The following is an 18,838-nucleotide window of genomic DNA, read 5'->3' on the forward strand; positions in this document are numbered from 1 at the left end:
CAGATCTTAGAGGAAACCTGTAACCATAAATGCTCACAGCAGAAAAGAAGAAAGGCCAGAACTTAACATTCTTTTTTTTTTTTTTTTTATCTTGAAACAACATTTAATTTGACAATTACTTCTTAAAAGGTGTCCTTTAATATTGAGGGATGAAATTAAGCTGCTTTGAAGTCTTTTTACAATTTCTACATTGACTTTAAAGCTTTTGTCAAATAGGTATATGAGAACAATGAACTGAGGGCTTTTCCTCAATAAAAAATAATCTCACTTCCTACCTGCCTTCTGGTTCTTTCTACAGTCAGGTCCAGTCTTCTCTCAACACCTTCCACCCCGACCTGGGCATTAATTCTAATTTTCAGAAAATGCATTTTATTGAGACTCATTCTTTAAAACTTTCTCAGACTATCAGAATAAAGAAATGACTTTGCTTATATCAAGCAGGAGGTTTTAAACACAACTAAAACTTTTGTCAAGGCAACAATGCTACTATTTTTGTCCTGTGCAGTTTATTTGGATATATGTATTAAAACAAGATTTTGATATATAATTTGAAGTGCTTGGCTAAGTAATCTGGTTTACAGGTTCTGGTTTTTAGTCTAAAAACAGCTGCAGGTAAATGCACACCTTTGAAGGCGCACACATGGAAGCTACTAGGGCAGAGTACGTAGAAATCAACCTCGTATAATACAGTGATTTATACTGTCTGTAAAAACAAACAAAAAAAAAAAACTGCTTAGGTGTGGGTCTACATTTTTAAAGAATTATTATTTCTTTTAAAATGAAAATGTGTCATGAATTGCTGCTTTGGTAGACAGTTACCATTATACCACTCTTGCTTCATAGACTAGTTTTTTATCCTGAGGCTTATCCTTGGGATTTCTGCTTTGGCCCTTTACGAATGACACTCGACAACTGAGCTATTAGTGGAATGAGGTCATGGGGCACAGGGCAGCTATTCTTTTAATGTTAATGACAGTCATGTAAATCTCATACATAAGCAGTATGTATTCAAAACACTGATACCTGATAGTTGACTGGGAAGACTACAGGCACTCCAGTTTAAGGGGGAAAAACTGAGAAGTCCTAACTACCCCAGAATTGTGAAGGAAACCACAAAAGACCCAGACCTGATTCTGCTGTAAAAAGGAAATGAATTGCTCCCTTGAGGTTAATATGCTGTTTCAGCCCTTTCTGTCTTGCTTCTTTCAGTGCTTTAACTACAGTTTAATTTCATGGAATAACAGACATCTGCAAGCAAAAAGAGTACCATTAGCCAAAAGAAAAGGGCTTCTATCAGTGAAGAGAAGGCCTGGTGGCACAGTGGTTGAGAGCCTGACTGCCAACCAAAGGGTCGGCAGTTTGAATCCACCAGTCGCTCTTTCGAAACCCTATAGGGCAGTCCTTCACGATTGCTATGAGTCGCTATGACTCAAAGGCAATGGGTATCAGTGAAGAAACAATCAGGAAATATATTTATCTGCGCCTTGCTCAATTTTCAAAAGCCATTACTTCTCATTCAGTGCCGGGTGCAAAGAACACAACATAAAAGTTTGTTGAATGAATGACTCACAGCATGAATGAAATGATATCAATAATCATTTCTTGAGAGTTCAAATTCCATTACAGTGACCCTTTCACAGGCAGTCCTGTAAGGGCTTGGACTACAGGAAGAGTTCAGTGCACATCACAAATGTGCCTGATCTGCCACAAAGGCTACTCACTTCAAGAATTTAATGCTAAAATGCGGTAAAATTGGTGGTCACCACTCCTAAATCAGCATATGCTAGTTTGTCACTAAAGTAGGTAAGAAAAGTTATACTGCTCAGTAAATTGACCAAAACTACCAAAGATTCCTCCCAGAAACCTCAAATGATAACAACAAAACCTTATGTGAGGAATACATCAAACACTCACTGTCAGATGAAAGAACTGATACAATAAAAATCTGATTCTTTTGGCTTATAGTAGTCGAAATAGTTTGCTCACGTTTCTTAAAATAAGATCTGAAGTAACGACATGTATAAAATCCCAGATAACACAGTTATTCTACTGTAGTCCAATCTATCATTAAAGTTGCACGTCTTGCTCTCCACTGATCAGGGTTATGGGCTCAGCAGAGCATTAGGTGGGCTCAAAACTGTCTCAGCTGCAAGCAATCTCATTTAAACACATACATCAGCTCTGTTCTCATTTCAAACCCAGGCACAAGTGGCCTAGCTGAGGCTCGGTGACTTGCTGTCTTCTTTTTCTGCTGGTCCAGTTTCCCAGATTGGCTCCTTGATGTGTTCTGGTAACCGTTCTAATTTTGTCTTTGTGACTTCCATGGCAACCCCTTCAGGCAAGTTTCGCTGAATATATTCCAAGTAGACATCTGCTGTACTTCCAGTTAGATGTTCTAGCTCTAAACACCTGTAAAGTGTTCTCATTTCATACTGAACTCTGTGCTTCTTGAAAATATGCACAGATTTGAGAAGAGTAAATCGCTCTATTTTCCTTGGAGGTTCGTGTACTTTAATAGAGATACCAAGTTCTTTAGCAGCAAGCACAGCAAAATATTCGTAGCTGTCCAATACAGCCTTATCGTGGCCTTTTACTAAAACTGACAGACGCTTATATAACGTGTCTGGTTCATCAGAAATCGTTATCGTAGGCTTGGTCAAATCCTTGGGAATATCAATGTATAGGTTTGAAAACTGTATCCACTTCATATTGGTACTGAGAAGGAAGCCACCATTCCTGGCTGTACTGCTCTTGGAATTGTTCACAGGAAAAGTCCCTGAACCCTGCCAAAGGCGCCGGCACACTGCACCGACAGCCGCTCGCAGAACTTAACATTCTGAGGTGACCTCTAAGTTAGAAAAGGAACAGTGCAACCAGATCAAAGAAAACGGGATGGAGCCAATAAAGGATGAGAGCAGAAATGAATGAAATAGAAAACGGACATCCAGTAGAGGATTAACAAAGCCAAATGTTAGTTCTTCAAAAAGAATAAAAAATAAACGAATTAAAAAAGACACACACCCTTAAACGCTAGCAAGTGGCCATCTAAGATGCATCAATTGGTCTCAACCCACCTGTATCAAAGGAGAATGAAGAACACCAAGGACACAAGGTAATTACGAGCCCAAGAGACAGAAAGGGCCACATAAACCAGAGACTACATCAGCCTGAGACTAGAAGAACTGGATGGTGCCTGGCTATAACCAATGACTGCCCTGACAGTGAACACAACAGAGAACCCCTGAGGTAACAGAAGAGTAGTGGGATGTAGACCCCAAATTCTCGTGAAAAGACCAGACTTAATGGTCTGACTGAGACTAGAAGGACCCCGGTAGTCATGGCCCCCAGACCTTCTATTGGCCCAGGACGGGAACCATTCCGAAAGCCAACTCTTCAGACAGGGATTGAACTGGACAATGGGTTGGAGAGCGATGCTGGTGAGGAGTGAGCTTCTTGGATCAGGTGGACACTTGAGACTATGTTGGCATCTCCTGCTTGGAGGCGAGATGAGAGGGTAGAGAGGGTCAGAAGCTGGTGAAATGGACATGAAAAGAGAGAGTGGAGGGAGAGAGCGGGCTGTCTCATTGGGGGAGAGCAATTGGGAGTATGTAGCAAGGTGTATATCAGTTTTTGTGTGAGAGACCGACTTGATTTGTAAACTTTCACTTAAAGCACATTAAAAATTAAAAATTAAAAAAAAGACACACACATAGAAAAACAAACTTTTGACAAGATTAAGGAAAAAAAGACTCAAAAAAACATTTGGTATGTCTATTTCTAGATACACTACAGATATCGCAGAGCATGGGCATGACACACAGTCCTTTGGGGATAGCTGTGTTTCCGAATGCAGAGTTTACAAACTTCGTTCCGTGTGTTTATCAAATACTATTGAACCCCACCAACAATGGCTGCGGTGGCTCCCCATAATCACACACATTGATATTTCTGTGGGAAAAATGTGGGACTCTGCAGAAGTGAGGGAAATAAAGACTGGAAAGTAATCTCAAGGCACTTGAGGTCATATTTTGCTGCCGACTGAGTTACAAGATTAACTTTCTGTTCTCATGACTTTGGATTTTGGAATTGCACTTTAAAGGATTGTGGACCTGTATGAAAGACACCAGGAGCCTTGGTGGCACAAGCAGCTTTTCCTCATGAACTAACCAGAAGGTTGGTGGTTCAAAGCCATCCAGTGGCTCCACAGAACAAAGGCCCGATGATCTGCTTCCATAGGGATTACAACCATGAAAACCCTATGGAGCAGTTCTACTCTGTAACACCTGGGTCACCATGAGTCGGGGGCTGTCTTGATGGTTGCTAACAACAGCAGCGTAAGAGACTTCATGCCAGTAAATTTGAAAACGTAAATGGAAAGAATAAATTCCTAGAAAATTTTCTTAAAATGAACAAAAAAAAACAAAGAAACCCGGTTTAAAAAAAAAAAAAATGGAACCAGTAGTTTTAAATCCTCTCACCAATAACATAGCAGACACAATTGCCTTTACAAACCAGTTCTACCAAACATTGAAGGACTGGGTAAATCCCAACTGAATCACACTTCCTGGCAACAGAAAGCAGAGAACACTCCTTAACTCATGTTAGGAGGCTAGCATGGTAGAGACAAGAGCAAAATCAGACAAGTGCAGTACAAGAAAGGAGGGTGAGTGGCCAATGCATGGCGAAGGACAAAGAAAAATTATAGCTAGTCTTGCTCATAAACGTAAATGCAGAATTTCTAAACAAAACATTAGGAAGTAGGATCTACAACAGTGTTTAAAAAACACCATACATAATGGTGAAATACTAACAATTCCTTTTAATGTAAGGAACGGGGTAAGGATGATGGTCGTCACCATTTTCCAACATTGAGCCGGAGAGCCTTGCTATTGTAATAGGAAGGAAATAAAAAGTATCAGGGTTGTAAAGGAAGAAACGGAACTCACTATTTGCAGATGGTATATTCTTTATGTCAGAAACCAAAGGAATGAATGAAGACGCATTTACAAAATATTCTGGGTAATAGCAGAAAACTGGAAAATGTTCAGAGAAGGCTTATTTGTTAGAGCAAAAAAATTGAACTGGCCCAAATAATCATTTACAGTAGAATGTGTGAATTATGGTACATTCACGCCATGGAATACTAGTCAACCCATGGAAATGAGTCGGGTGCAGTTACCTGCAGTGACATAAATGTATCTAAAAAACAGATGTGGTAAGAGGTCACGGAAGGATGTATACAGCTCACGAGGCCAAATTAAACATACATCAATAGCTGGTGAAGCTTAAGTGAAAGCTAAGGAAATGAGCAACATGAAATTTGGATAGCCTGCTGCCTGACCTGCAGATCTTGGATTCGCCAGCCCTCGCGACCCTGTGAACCAGAAGCGGTCTCCAGCCTGCTGCAGGACCCACAATTTGGGAGTTGCCAGCTCTGACAATTGCGTGAGCCACTTCCTTGAAGTAAATGTCTATGTATTTTTACATACATTTCACTGGTTTTGCTTCTCTAGAGAACCCAGACTAAGACAACCAGAGATCTTTTTTTTCTTCATCTGTCTTTAGGTTGTTGTTTAGCATAGTTCTTTAAACCTGATGAACTCCCTTTACATCTTTGTAGAGTCCAAGCCACTAACACCTTTTACCTGAGTATTGCAACAGGCCTTAACTGGTCTCTCTGCTTCCTCCCAACTTCTACCCTTGCCTGTCCACCACCTCCTCTCAACAGACTGACTCTCTGAAAACGTGTTGGACCATGTCACTCCTCTGTTCAAACCTCTATAATGGATTCCCATCACACCCAGGAGAAGGGAGAATCCCAGGATGGCCTGCAAAGCCTGCTGTCATCCGGTGGGGGAAGAAGAGGTGAGGGTGGCACCCTTTGCATTTCTGGCCTCATCTTCCTCCAGCTACACTGGCTCCCTTTTTCTCTGGAATACCCCAGGTAAGTCTGTGCTCCAGACCCTGCCCTTGGTGTTGCCTTATCCTGCTGTTAACTCCTCTCCATTTCTGTTCACATGCTGCCTTCTCCAGGACTTCGTTGAGCAACCTGTTAAAAATACAGTCACACCACACGTGTGCACACAAACACACATACTCACGCACACGATACATCCTCTCCCCCTTATGTTTCCCCATAGCATTTACCAACACCTGACAGCCTATTATTTTACTTTTTTTTTTTTTTTTAACTGTCTTCCTCCATCCACAGGAATGTCAGCTCCGAGAGGGCAGGGAGTTTTACGTGTTTGCTGCTTTCAACCCGGGGCCTCGAACAATGTTCAGCCCATTGTAGGTATTCAGTAAATACTTCTTGCATTAGTGAATGAATCCACTACTAACTGACTGACTCTGTGTAAGTCATTTAATGTCCCTAAGCCTTAGGTTCCATCCTAGGCATTAGTGAGCTGAAATGGACTGGTATTGGCCATTTTGAATCGGACAATCATATAGCGTACTATGCTGGGAATGACAACTTGAAGAGGAATGGTGTTGCATTCATCATCAAAAAGAATGTTTCAGGGGGCGGAACCAAGATGGCGGACTAGGCAGATGCTACCTCGGATCCCTCTTACAACAAAGGCACGGAAAAACAAGTGAATCGATCACATACATAACAATCTACGAACCCTGAACAACAAACACAGATTTAGAGACAGAGAACGAACTAATACGGAGAAGCAGCGATTGTTTTCAGAGCCTGGAGCCAGCGTACCAGTCAGGTATGGCACAAGCACAGAGAGCTGCTCCACCCCCCTGAACTAACCCCAGGAGGGGGACCAGCCGGTTCCGCGGCGGCGTGGGACGCAGCCGGTAGGAGAAGTCCCCGGGAGGCAGTGACTGGTCTTGGAACGGGGAGAGCAGCGTCCCAGCCAGGGAACCATCCCGCCGGGATTTGGACTGGACACAGGTACGGCATAAACACGGAGAGCTGCTCCACCCCCCTGAACTAACCCCGGGAGGGGGCCCAGTTGGGTCGCGCAGGCAGCGTGGGACGCAGCCGGTAGGAGAAGTCCCCGGGAGGCAGCGACTGGTATTGGAGCGGGGAGAACAGCATCCCAGCCGGGACACTCGGTCATGGCACAAGCACGGGACCTGCTCCACCCACCTGAACTAACCCCGGGAGGCGGCCCAACTGGTTCGCGGGGGCGGCATGGCAACGCGGCTGGAGGGACGAGAAGTCCCCGGGAGGCAGCGACTGATTTTGGAGTCGGGAGTGCACCGTCCCAGTAGGGGAGCCTTGACGCTGGGCGTGGGGCTGGAAGCGGAGGATCTGACCTTTACTCCAGCAGGCCAGACACCCCCGGGGGCAATCTCTACACAGCCAGCACACATAGGTGACGCGCCCCGCGGGAATCTCAGATATAATAGTCATTCCAAGCAAGACAAGCAACTCTGGCTATATTCTGAGGTGCTACTCTCCTATCTCTCTGTTCCCTCCCCCACCCTCCCCAGGCGGCTTCATTAACATCCGAATAGCCTGAGCCAGAGGGAGAACTCTGATAGGGATCTGACTGCATTTTTTTTTTTAGCGGATTTTCTGGAAAAACTAGTTTCCCAGTGATGGCTCGGAGACAACAATCCATATCAAACCACTTAAAGAAGCAGACCATGACAGCTTCTCCAACCCCCCAAACAAAAGAATCAAAATCTTTCCCAAATGAAGATACAACCCTGGAATTATCAGATACAGAATATAAAAAACTAATTTACAGAATGCTTCAAGACATCACAAATGAAATAAGGCAAACTGCAGAAAAAGCCAAGGAACACACTGATAAAACTGTTGAAGAACTCAAAAAGATTATTCAAGAACATAGTGGAAAAATTAATAAGTTGCAAGAATCCAGAGAGACAGCATGTAGAAATCCAAAAGATTAACAATAAAATTACAGAATTAGACAACGCAATAGGAAGTCAGAGGAGCAGACTCGAGCAATTAGAATGCAGACTGGGACTTCTGGAGGACCAGGGAATCAACACCAACATAGCTGAAAAAACATCAGATAAAAGAATTTAAAAAAATGAAGAAACCCTAAGAATCATGTGGGACTCTATCAAGAAGGATAACTTGAGGGTGATTGGAGTCCCTGAACAGGGAGGGGGGACAGAAAACACAGAGAAAATAGTTGAAGAACTCCTGACAGAAAACTTCCCTGACATCATGAAAGATGAAAGGATATCTATCCAAGATGCTCATCGAACCCCATTTAAGACTGATCCAAAAAGAAAAACACCAAGACATATTATCATCAAACTCGCCAAAACCAAAGGTAAACAGAAAATTTTAAAAGCAGCCAGGGAAAAAAGAAAGGTTTCCTTCAAGGGAGAATTAATAAGAATAAGTTCAGACTACTCAGCAGAAACCATGCAGCAAGAAGGGAATGGGACGACATATACAGAGCACTGAAGGAGAAAAACTGCCAGCCAAGGATCATATATCCAGCAAAACTCTCTCTGAAATATGAAGGCGAAATTAAGATATTTACAGATAAACACAAGCTTAGAGAATTTGCAAAAACCAAACCAAAGCTACAAGAAATACTAAAGGATATTGTTTGGTCAGAAAACCAATAATATCAGATACCAGCACAACACAAGGTCACAAAACAGAACATCCTGATATCAACTCAAATAGGGAAATCACAAAAACAAATTAAGATTAATTAAAAAAAATGCTCATAACAGGGAATCATTGAAGTCAATATGTAAAAGATCACAATAATCAAAAAGAGGGACTAAATACAGGAGGCATTGAACTGCCATATGGAGAGTGATACAAGGCGGTATAGAACAATACAAGTTAGGTTTTTACTTAGAAAAATAGGGGTAAATATTAAGGTAACCACAAAAAGATATAACAACTCTATAACTCAAGATAAAAGCCAAGAAAAACGTAACGACTCAACTAACATAAAGTCAAACACTATGAAAATGAGGATCTCACAATTTACTAAGAAAAACGCCTCAGCACAAAAAAGTATGTGGAAAAATGAAATTGTCAACAACACACATAAAAAGGCATCAAAATGACAGCACTAAAAACTTATTTATCTATAATTACCCTGAATGTAAATGGACTAAATGCACCAATAAAGAGACAGAGAGTCACAGACTGGATAAAGAAACACGATCCATCTATATGCTGCCTACAAGAGACACACCTTAGACTTAGTGACACAAACAAACTAAAACTCAAAGGATGGAAAAAATATATCAAGCAAACAATAAGCAAAAAAGAAGAGGAGTAGCAATATTAATTTCTGACAAAATAGACTTTAAACTTAAATCCACCACAAAGGATAAAGAAGGACACTATATAATGATAAAAGGGACAATTGATCAGGAAGACTTAACCATATTAAATATTTATGCACCCAATGACAGGGCCGCAAGATACATAAATCAAATTTTAACAGAATTCAAAAGTGAGATAGATACCTCCACAATTATAGTAGGAGACTTCAACACACCACTTTCGGAGAAGGACAGGACATCCAGTAAGAAGCTCAATAGAGACACGGAAGATCTAATTACAACAATCAACCAACTTGACCTCATTGACTTATACAGAACTCTCCACCCAACTGCTGCAAAGTATACTTTTTTTTCTAGCGCACATGGAACATTCTCTAGAATAGACCACATATTAGGTCATAAAACAAACCTTTGCAGAGTCCAAAACATCGAAATATTACAAAGCATCTTCTCAGACCACAAGGCAATAAAACTAGAGATCAAGAACAGAAAAATTAGGGAAAAGAAATCAAATACTTGGAAAATGAACAATACCCTCCTGAAAAAAGACTGGGTTGTAGAAGACATCAAGGAGGGAATAAGGAAATTCTTAGAAAGCAACGAGAATGAAAATACTTCCTTTCAAAACCTCTGGGACACAGCAAAAGCAGTGCTCAGAGGCCAATTTATATCGATAAATGCACACATACAAAAAGAAGAAAGAGCCAAAATCAGAGAACTGTCCCTACAACTTGAACAAATAGAAACTGAGCAACAAAAGAAACCATCAGGCACCAGAAGAAAACAAATAATAAAAATTAGAGCTGAACTAAATGAATTAGAGAACAGAAAAACAATTGAAAGAATTAACAAAGCCAAAAGCTGGTTCTTTGAAAAAATTAACAAAATTGACAAACCATTGGCTAGACTGACTAAAGAAATACAGGAAAGGAAACAAATAACCCGAATAAGAAACGAGAAGGACCACATCACAACAGAACCAAATGAAATTAAAAGAATCATTTCAGATTATTATGAAAAATTGTACTCTAACAAATTTGCAAACCTAGAAGAAATGGATGAATTCCTGGAAAAACAGTACCTACCTAAACTAACACATTCAGAAGTTGAACAACTAAATAGACCCATAACAAAAAAAGAGATTGAAACGGTAATCAAAAACTCCCAACAAAAAAAAGCCCTGGCCCGGACGGCTTCACTGCAGAGTTCTACCAAACTTTCAGAGAAGAGTTAACACCACTACTTCTGAAGGTATTCCAAAGCATAGAAAATGACGGAATACTACCCAACTCATTCTATGAAGCCACCATCTCCCTGATACCAAAACCAGGTAAAGACATTACAAAAAAAGAAAATTATAGACCTATATCCCTCATGAACATAGATGCAAAAATCCTCAACAAAATTCTAGCCAATAGAATCCAACAACACATCAAAAAAATAATTCACCCTGATCAAGTGGGATTTATACCAGGTATGCAAGGCTGGTTTAATATCAGAAAAACCATTAATGTAATCCATCACATAAATAAAAGAAAAGACAAAAACCACATGATCTTATCAATTGATGCAGAAAAGGCATTTGACAAAGTCCAACACCCATTTATGATAAAAACTCTTACCAAAATAGGAATTGAAGGAAAATTCCTCAACATAATAAAGGGCATCTATGCAAAGCCAACAGCCAATATCACTCTAAATGGAGAGAACCTGAAAGCATTTCCCTTGAGAACGGGAACCAGACAAGGATGCCCTTTATCACCGCTCTTATTCAACATCGTGCTGGAAGTCCTAGCCAGGGCAATTAGGCTAGACAAAGAAATAAAAGGTATCCGGATTGGCAAGGAAGAAGTAAAGTTATCACTATTTGCAGATGACATGATTATATACACAGAAAACCCTAAGGAATCCTCCAGAAAACTACTGAAACTAATAGAAGAGTTTGGCAGAGTCTCAGGTTATAAAATAAACATACAAAAATCACTTGGATTCCTCTACATCAACAAAAAGAACACCGAAGAGGAAATAACCAAATCAATACCATTCACAGTAGCCCCCAAGAAGATAAGATACTTAGGAATAAATCTTACCAAGGATGTAAAAGACCTATACAAAGAAAACTACAAAGCTCTACTACAAGAAATTCAAAAGAACATACTTAAGTGGAAAAACATACCTTGCTCATGGATAGGAAGACTTAACATAGTAAAAGTGTATATTCTACCAAAAGCCATCTATACATTTAATGCACTTACGATCCAAATTCCAATGTCATATTTTAAGGGGACAGAGAAACAAATCACCAATTTCATATGGAAGGGAAAGAAGCCCCGGATAAGCAAAGCACTACTGAAAAAGAAGAAGAAAGTGGGAGGCCTCACTCTACCTGATTTCAGAACCTATTATACAGCCACAGTAGTCAAAACAGCCTGGTACTGGTACAACAACAGGCACATAGACCAATGGAACAGAATTGAGAACCCAGACATAGAACCATCCACGTATGAGCAGCTGATATTTGACAAAGGACCAGTGTCAATTAATTGGGGAAAAGAAAGCCTTTTTAACAAATGGTGCTGGCATAACTGGATATTCATTTGCAAAAAAATGAAACAGGACCCATACCTTACACCATGCACAAAAACTAACTCCAAGTGGATCAAAGACCTAAACATAAAGACTAAAACGATAAAGATCATGGAAGAAAAATTGGGACAACCCTAGGAGCCCTAATACAAGGCATAAACAGAATACAAAACATTACCAAAAATGATGAAGAGAAACCCGATAACTGGGAGCTCCTAAAAATCAAACATCTATGCTCATCTAAAGACTTCACCAAAAGAGTAAAAAGACCACCTACAGACTGGGAAAGAATTTTCAGCTATGACATCTCCGACCAGCACCTGATCTCTAAAATCTACATGATTCTGTCAAAACTCAACCACAAAAAGACAAACAACCCAATCAAAAAGTGGGCAAAGGATATGAACACACATTTCACTAAAGAAGATATTCAGGCAGCCAACAGATACATGAGAAAATGCTCCCGATCATTAGCCATTAGAGAAATGTAAATTAAAACTACAATGAGATTCCATCTCACACCAGCGAGGCTGGCATTAATCCAAAAAACACAAAATAATAAATGTTGGAGAGGCTGCGGAGAGATTGGAACTCTTATACACTGCTGGTGGGAATGTAAAATGGTACAACCACTTTGGAAATCTATCTGGCGTTATCTTAAACAGGTAGAAATAGAACTACCATACAACCCAGAAATCCCACCCCTGGGAATATACCCTAGAGATACAAGAGCCTTCATACAAACAGATATATGCACACCCATGTTTATTGCAGCTCTGTTTACAATAGCAAAAAGTTGGAAGCAACCAAGGTGTCCATCAACGGATGAATGGGTAAATAAATTGTGGTATATTCACACAATGGAATACTACGCATCGATAAAGAACAGTGACGAATCTGTGAAACATTTCATAACATGGAGGAACCTGGAAGGCATTACGCTGAGTGAAATTAGTCAGAGGCAAAAGGACAAATATTGTATAAGACCACTATTATAAGATCTTGAGTAATAGTAAACCTGAGAAGAACACATACTTTTGTGGTTACGAGGGGGGGAGGGAGGGAGGGTGAGAGAGGGTTTTTTATTGATTAATCAGTAGATAAGAACTGCTTTAGGTGAAGGGAAAGACAACACTCAATACATGGAAGGTCAGCTCAGTTGGACTGGACCAAAAGCAAAGAAGTTTCCGGGATAAAATGAATTCTTCAAAGGTCAGCAGAGCAAGGGCGGGGGTCTGGGGAACATAGTTTGCGGGGACTTCTAAGTCAATTGGCAAAATAATTCTATTATGAAATCATTCTGCATCCCACTTTGAAATGTGGCGTCAGGGGTCTTAAATGCTAACAAGCGGCCATCTAAGATGCATCAATTGGTCTCAACCCATCTGGAGCAAAGGAAAATGAAGAACACCAAGGCCACACGACAACTAAGAGCCCAAGAGACAGAAAGGGCCACATGAACCAGAGACCTACATCATCCTGAGACCAGAAGAACTAGTTGGTGCCTGGCCACAATCGATGACTGCCCTGACAGGGAGCACAGCAGAGGACCCCTTAGGGAGCAGGAGATCAGTGGGATACAGACCCCAAATTCTCATAAAAAGACCAAACTTAATGGTCTGACTGAGACTAGAGGAATCCCGGCAGCCATGGTCCCCAGACCTTCTGTTGGCCCAGGACAGGAACCATCCCCGAAGACAACTCATCAGACATGAAAGGGACTGGTCAGCGGGTGGGAGAGAGACGCTGATGAAGAGTGAGCTAATTATATCAGGTGGACACTTGAGATTGTGTTGGCAACTCTTGTCTGGAGGGGGGATGGGAGGATAGAGAGAGAGGGAAGCAGGCAAAATTGTCACGAAAAGAGAGACTGAAAGGGCTGACTCAAGAGGGGGAGAGCAAGTGGGAGTAGGGAGTGAGATGTATGTAAACTTATATGTGACAGACTGATTGGATTTGTAAACGTTCACTTGAAGCTTAATAAAAGTTAAAAAAAATAAAAATAAAAAAAGAATGTTTCAAGATCTATCCTGAAGTACAACGCTGTCAGTGATAGGATAATATCCATATGCGTAGAAGGAAGGCCAGTTAATACGACTATTATTCAGATTTACGCACCAACCACTAGGGCCAAAGATGAAGAAATAGATTTTTATCAGCTGCCGCAGCCTGAAATTGATCAAACGTGCAGTCAAGATGCATTGATAATTACTGGCGATTGGAATGTGAAAGTTGGAAACAAAGAAGAAGGATCAGTAATTGGAAAATATGGCCTTGGTGATAGAAAGAATGCCGGAAATCTAATGATAGAATTTTGCAAGACCAACGACTTCTTTCACCAGCATAAATGGCGATGATACACATGGACCTCACCAGATGGAACACACAGAAATCAAATTGACTACATCTGTGGAAAGAGACAATGGAAAAGCTCAATATCATTAGTCAGAACAAGGCCAGGGGCCAACCGTGGAACAGACCATCAGTTGCTCATATGCAAGTTCAAACTGAAACTGAAGAAAATCAGAGAATGTCCACGAGAGCCAAAATATGACCTTAAGTATATCCCACCTGAATTTAGAGACCCTCTGAAGAGTAGATTTGACACACTGCACACTAGTGACCGAAGACCAGACGAGTTGTGGAATGACATCAAGGACATCATACATGAAGACAGCAAGAGGTCATTGAAAAGACAGGAAAGAAAGAAAAGATCAAGATGGTTGTCAGAGGAGACTCTGAAACTTGCTCTCCAACGTCGAGCAGCTAAAGCAAAAGGAAGAATTGATGAAGTAAAAGAACTGAACAGATTTCAAAGGGCCTCTTGAGAAGACAAAGTATTATAATGACACGTGCTAAGAGCTGGAGATGGAAAACCAAAAGGGAAGAACAAGGTTGTTGTTTCTCAAGCTGAAAGAACTGAAGAAAAAATTCAAGCCTCGAGTTGCAATAGTGAAGGATCCTATGGAGAAAATATTAAACGACTCAGGAAGCATCAAAAGAAGATGGAAGGAATACACAGAGTCATTATACCAAAAAGAATTAGTCAATGTTCAACTGTTTTCAAGAGGTGGCATATGATGAGGAACCGATGGTACTGAAGGAAGAAGTCCAAGCTGCTCTGAAGGCATTGGCAAAAAACCAGGCTCCAGGAATTGATGGAATATCAATTGAGATGTTTCAACAAACAGATGCAGCGCTGGAGGAGCTTACTCGTCTATGCCAAGAAATATGGAAGACAGCTTCCTGGCCAATGTACTGGAAGAGATCTATATCTATGCCTATTCCCAAGACAGGTGATCCAACCGAATGTGGAAATTACAGAACAATATCATTAATATCACACGCAAGCAAAATTTTGCTGTAAATCATTCAAAACCGGCTGGAGCAGTGTATCAACAGGGAACTCCCAGAAAGTCAAGCGGGTTTCAGAAGAGGACGTGGAACCAGGAATATCATCGCTGATGTCAGATGGATCCTGGCTGAAAGCAAAGAATACCAGAAGGATATTTACCTGTGTTTTATTGACTATGCAAAGGCATCGGACTGTGTGGGTCATAACAAATTATGGATAACATTGCAAAGAATGGGAATTCCAGAACACTTAATTGTGCTCATGAGGAACGTTTACCTAGATCAAGAGGCAGTTGTTCAGACAGAACAAGGGGATACTGATTGGTTTAAAGTCAGGAAAGGTGTGCGTCAGGGTTGTATTCTTTCACCATACCTATTTAATCTGTATGCTGAACAAATAATCCGAGAAGCTGGATTATATGAAGAAGAACGGAGCATCAGGATTGGAGGAAGACTCATTGACAACCTGCATTATGCAGATGACACAACCTTGCTTGCTGAAAGTGAAGAGGACTTGAAGCACTTACTGATGAAGATCAAAGACCACAGCCTTCAGTATGGATTGCACCTCAACATGAAGAAAACAAAAATCCTCACAACTGGACCAATGAGCAACATCATGATAAACAGAGAAAAGATCGACGTGGTCAAGGATTTCATTTTACTTGGATCCATAATCAACAGCCATGGAAGCAGCAGTCGAGAAATCAAAAGACGCGTTGCATTGGGTAAATCTGCTGCAAAGGACCTCTTCAAAGTGCTGAAGAGCAAAGATGTCACCCTGAAGACTAAGGTGCACCTGGCCCAAGCCATGGTATTTTCAGTCGCATCATATGCATGTGAAAGCTGGACAATGAATAAGGAAGACTGAAGAAGAATTGATGCCCTTGAATTGTGGTATTTGCAAAGAATATTGAATATACCACAAACTGCCAAAAGAACGAACAAATCTGTCTTAGGAGAAGTAAACCAGAATGCTTCTTAGAAGCAAGGATGGCAAGACTGCAGCTTACCTACTTTGGACATATAGTCAGGAGGGATGAGTCCCTGGAGAAGGACATCATGCTTGGCAGAGTACAGGGTCAGTGGAAAAGAGGAAGACCCTCAACGAGGTGGATTGACACAGTGGCTGCAACAGTAAGCTCAAGCATAACAACAATTGTAAGGATGGCTCAGGAGTGGGCAGTGTTTCGTTCTGTTGTGCATAGCGTTGCTAGGAGTCGGAACCGACTCGACGGCATCTAACAACAATGAGAAGGGTTAGGTTCCACATCTGTGAAATGGACAATTATATGTAATGTTATGGATTGAATTGTGTCCCCCCAAAATGTGTGTCATCTTGGCTAGGCCACGATTCCCAGTATTGTGTGATTGTCCACCATTTTGTCATCTGATGTGATTTACCTATGTGTTGTAAATCCCACCTCTATGTTGTTAATGAGGCAGGATTATAGGTAGTTATGTTAATGAGGCAGGACTCAACCTACAAGATTAGATTGTATCTTGAATCAATCTCTTTTGAGATATAAAAGAGACAAGTGAGCAGGGATTCAGAGGGACCTCATGACACCAAGAATGGAAAACCAGGAGGGGAGCGCATCCTTTGGACCTAGGGTCCCTTCGATGAGAAGCTCCTGCAAGAGAGGAAGATTGAAGACAAGGACCTTTCCCCAGAGCTAACAGAGACAAAAAGCCTTCCCCTAGAGTTGGCACCCTGAATTTGTCAGACTTCTAGCCTCCTAAACTGTGAGAGAATAAACTTCTGTTTGTTTGTTAAAGCTGTTCCCTTGTGGTATTTCTGTTATAGCAGCCCAAGACATCTAACTTGTAAGTTGAATGGGAAAATGAAAATACTTGTGCAGTGCCTGTGCCTAGGAGGTGCCTGTGGGATTTTCCCCTGTCCTCTGGCTGTGCCTGTGTGGCGTCTGGGTCTGAGGAGAGTGACCCTTCACAAGGACTAGGGTCACATGGAGGAGAGCTTTCTATTCTCCTTCTATTCCTTCCTCAGCAACTGCAGCCAAAGAAAAGAATTAGACACCATTTTCTGAAGTGAGATGGAATTCTCTTCAGTGTATGTCGTTAAAGGAAACAACATGCTGCAGAACATTGTGGCTGCCTCTGAGGTGGGGAAGCGTGGTAGGGGACAGAGCTGGGGCCTTGCACTCTGTGTTTTTCTGTATAATCTTTACCATGTAAATGAATTCCTCATATAAGTAAATCATAGAGCACACCTTGTCAACAAACACGGCTTTGAGCTGTGCCCTGTTAGGCATGAAGTTTGTCACGCGTGACTTGAGCAGGAAGAACAGGTGACTGGGCTGTCCGTGTGATTGCTAGTTCTCCCTCAGCCTTCAGGGGCAGATCCTGATCAAGGGATATTGAGAACATGAAACGTAGAGAGAGGGGTGACAAACTTTATACAGGGTTTTTTTTTTCCCCCCTCCAAAAAGCTTGCACAAATGTATTTTCTCAAATCCTATGTATGGTCACTTACTAATTACGTTTGATCCTCATTTTTTGTGGATTTCTTAATTGTGAATTCTCCACTTGCTAAAATTTATTGGAACCCCGAAATCAATCTAGCATTTTCACGGTCATCCGTGGGCTTGTGAAGAGTGGTGAAAATTTTGAGTTGCCGGCATACACGCTTCCAGCTGAGGCCGACCAAGGCGATGCCCTTTCTTATTTCAGTGCTCATACTGCAAACGTGTTCTTTTCTGCAGTCTACTTAGTGCCATGTTTTTTGCATTTTTGTGCTCTTTGTTGAGAATTTCTCTGGCTGAAATGGCCCTTGTGTGTACTGACGTGCCATCTAGCATTCCTGATGGCAAGAAGGCTGTGATGTGTTTTACAGAGAAAATACGTGTGTTAGATAAGCTGCATTCAGGCCTGAGTTATAGTGCTGTTCGCCACGAGTTTGCCGTTAATGAATCAGCAATATACATTAAATGAGGTGTCTTTAAACAGAAACACACATAAAACAAAGTTATATATTGATCAGTTGATGAATTCCTTGGGACCAGAGGCTCGCGGGAAGCTAACCCTGTAGATTAGGCTCCCCGAGGAGCAGTGGTTCAGTATTCATTATGTTTGGAGCAACTTCACTAGAGCATAACCATGGGAGTAACGAGAATCGACTGCATCTGAAAGTTTGCCTTTGGCAGCCTGTGTTTCTATATGTAAGCTGCGTGCTCCTTGCTGAGCCTTGGAGTGCTTGCGCAGGTACCTCACATTCAGGTGTGTATGTGTTTATGTACTTTCTGAATCAGCAGATATGAAAAGTAACTATGTCATATGGGAGGGAAGTAGTGAAAGCAATTTAGGTTAAATGGAATCCTTGTGACTGAAAAGGTTGTGATTTACCTTGGAAGCCAGCAAATTTCAGAAGGAAAAGCACATTTGTGTTTTTATTAATGTCTTTGAGCTTCCAAAACAGCTGTGCAAAGCCCGTGTCATCTTTCATTTTCATATTCGGTAGCTCTGTTCGTCACTAGACCAACTTTTAGGGTTACTGACTTATTTTGCAGGCACTTCTAAAATGCTGGTTTCTTTCCTAGTTTATTTATTTATTTTTTTATTGAGCGTCTACTCAGGGCCAAAGGGACGCAGGAGTGAACAAAACTGACCTTGCCTAAAAATC

At 41.3% G+C, this 18,838-nt stretch overlaps 2 protein-coding genes across 3 annotated transcripts in view; one reads left to right on the forward strand and one right to left on the reverse strand.

Moving 5' to 3' along the window:
- Nucleotides 1–18,838, forward strand: part of CFAP61 (cilia and flagella associated protein 61) — a 419,682-nt gene that overhangs the window by 14,114 nt on the left and 386,730 nt on the right. The window lies entirely within an intron of this gene.
- On the reverse strand, nucleotides 708–6,114 carry LOC126067799 (28S ribosomal protein S10, mitochondrial). Its single transcript, XM_049870051.1, has 2 exons — nucleotides 6,102–6,114; nucleotides 708–2,827 (listed from the first exon to the last, which is right to left on the reverse strand). The coding sequence occupies exons 1-2, from the start codon at nucleotides 6,112–6,114 to the stop codon at nucleotides 2,214–2,216; spliced, it is 627 nt and encodes a 208-aa protein (XP_049726008.1). The 3' UTR covers nucleotides 708–2,213.

The sequence above is a fragment of the Elephas maximus genome, chromosome 25 (genome assembly GCF_024166365.1).
Source record: "Elephas maximus indicus isolate mEleMax1 chromosome 25, mEleMax1 primary haplotype, whole genome shotgun sequence".
NCBI classification, from domain to species: domain Eukaryota; kingdom Metazoa; phylum Chordata; class Mammalia; order Proboscidea; family Elephantidae; genus Elephas; species Elephas maximus.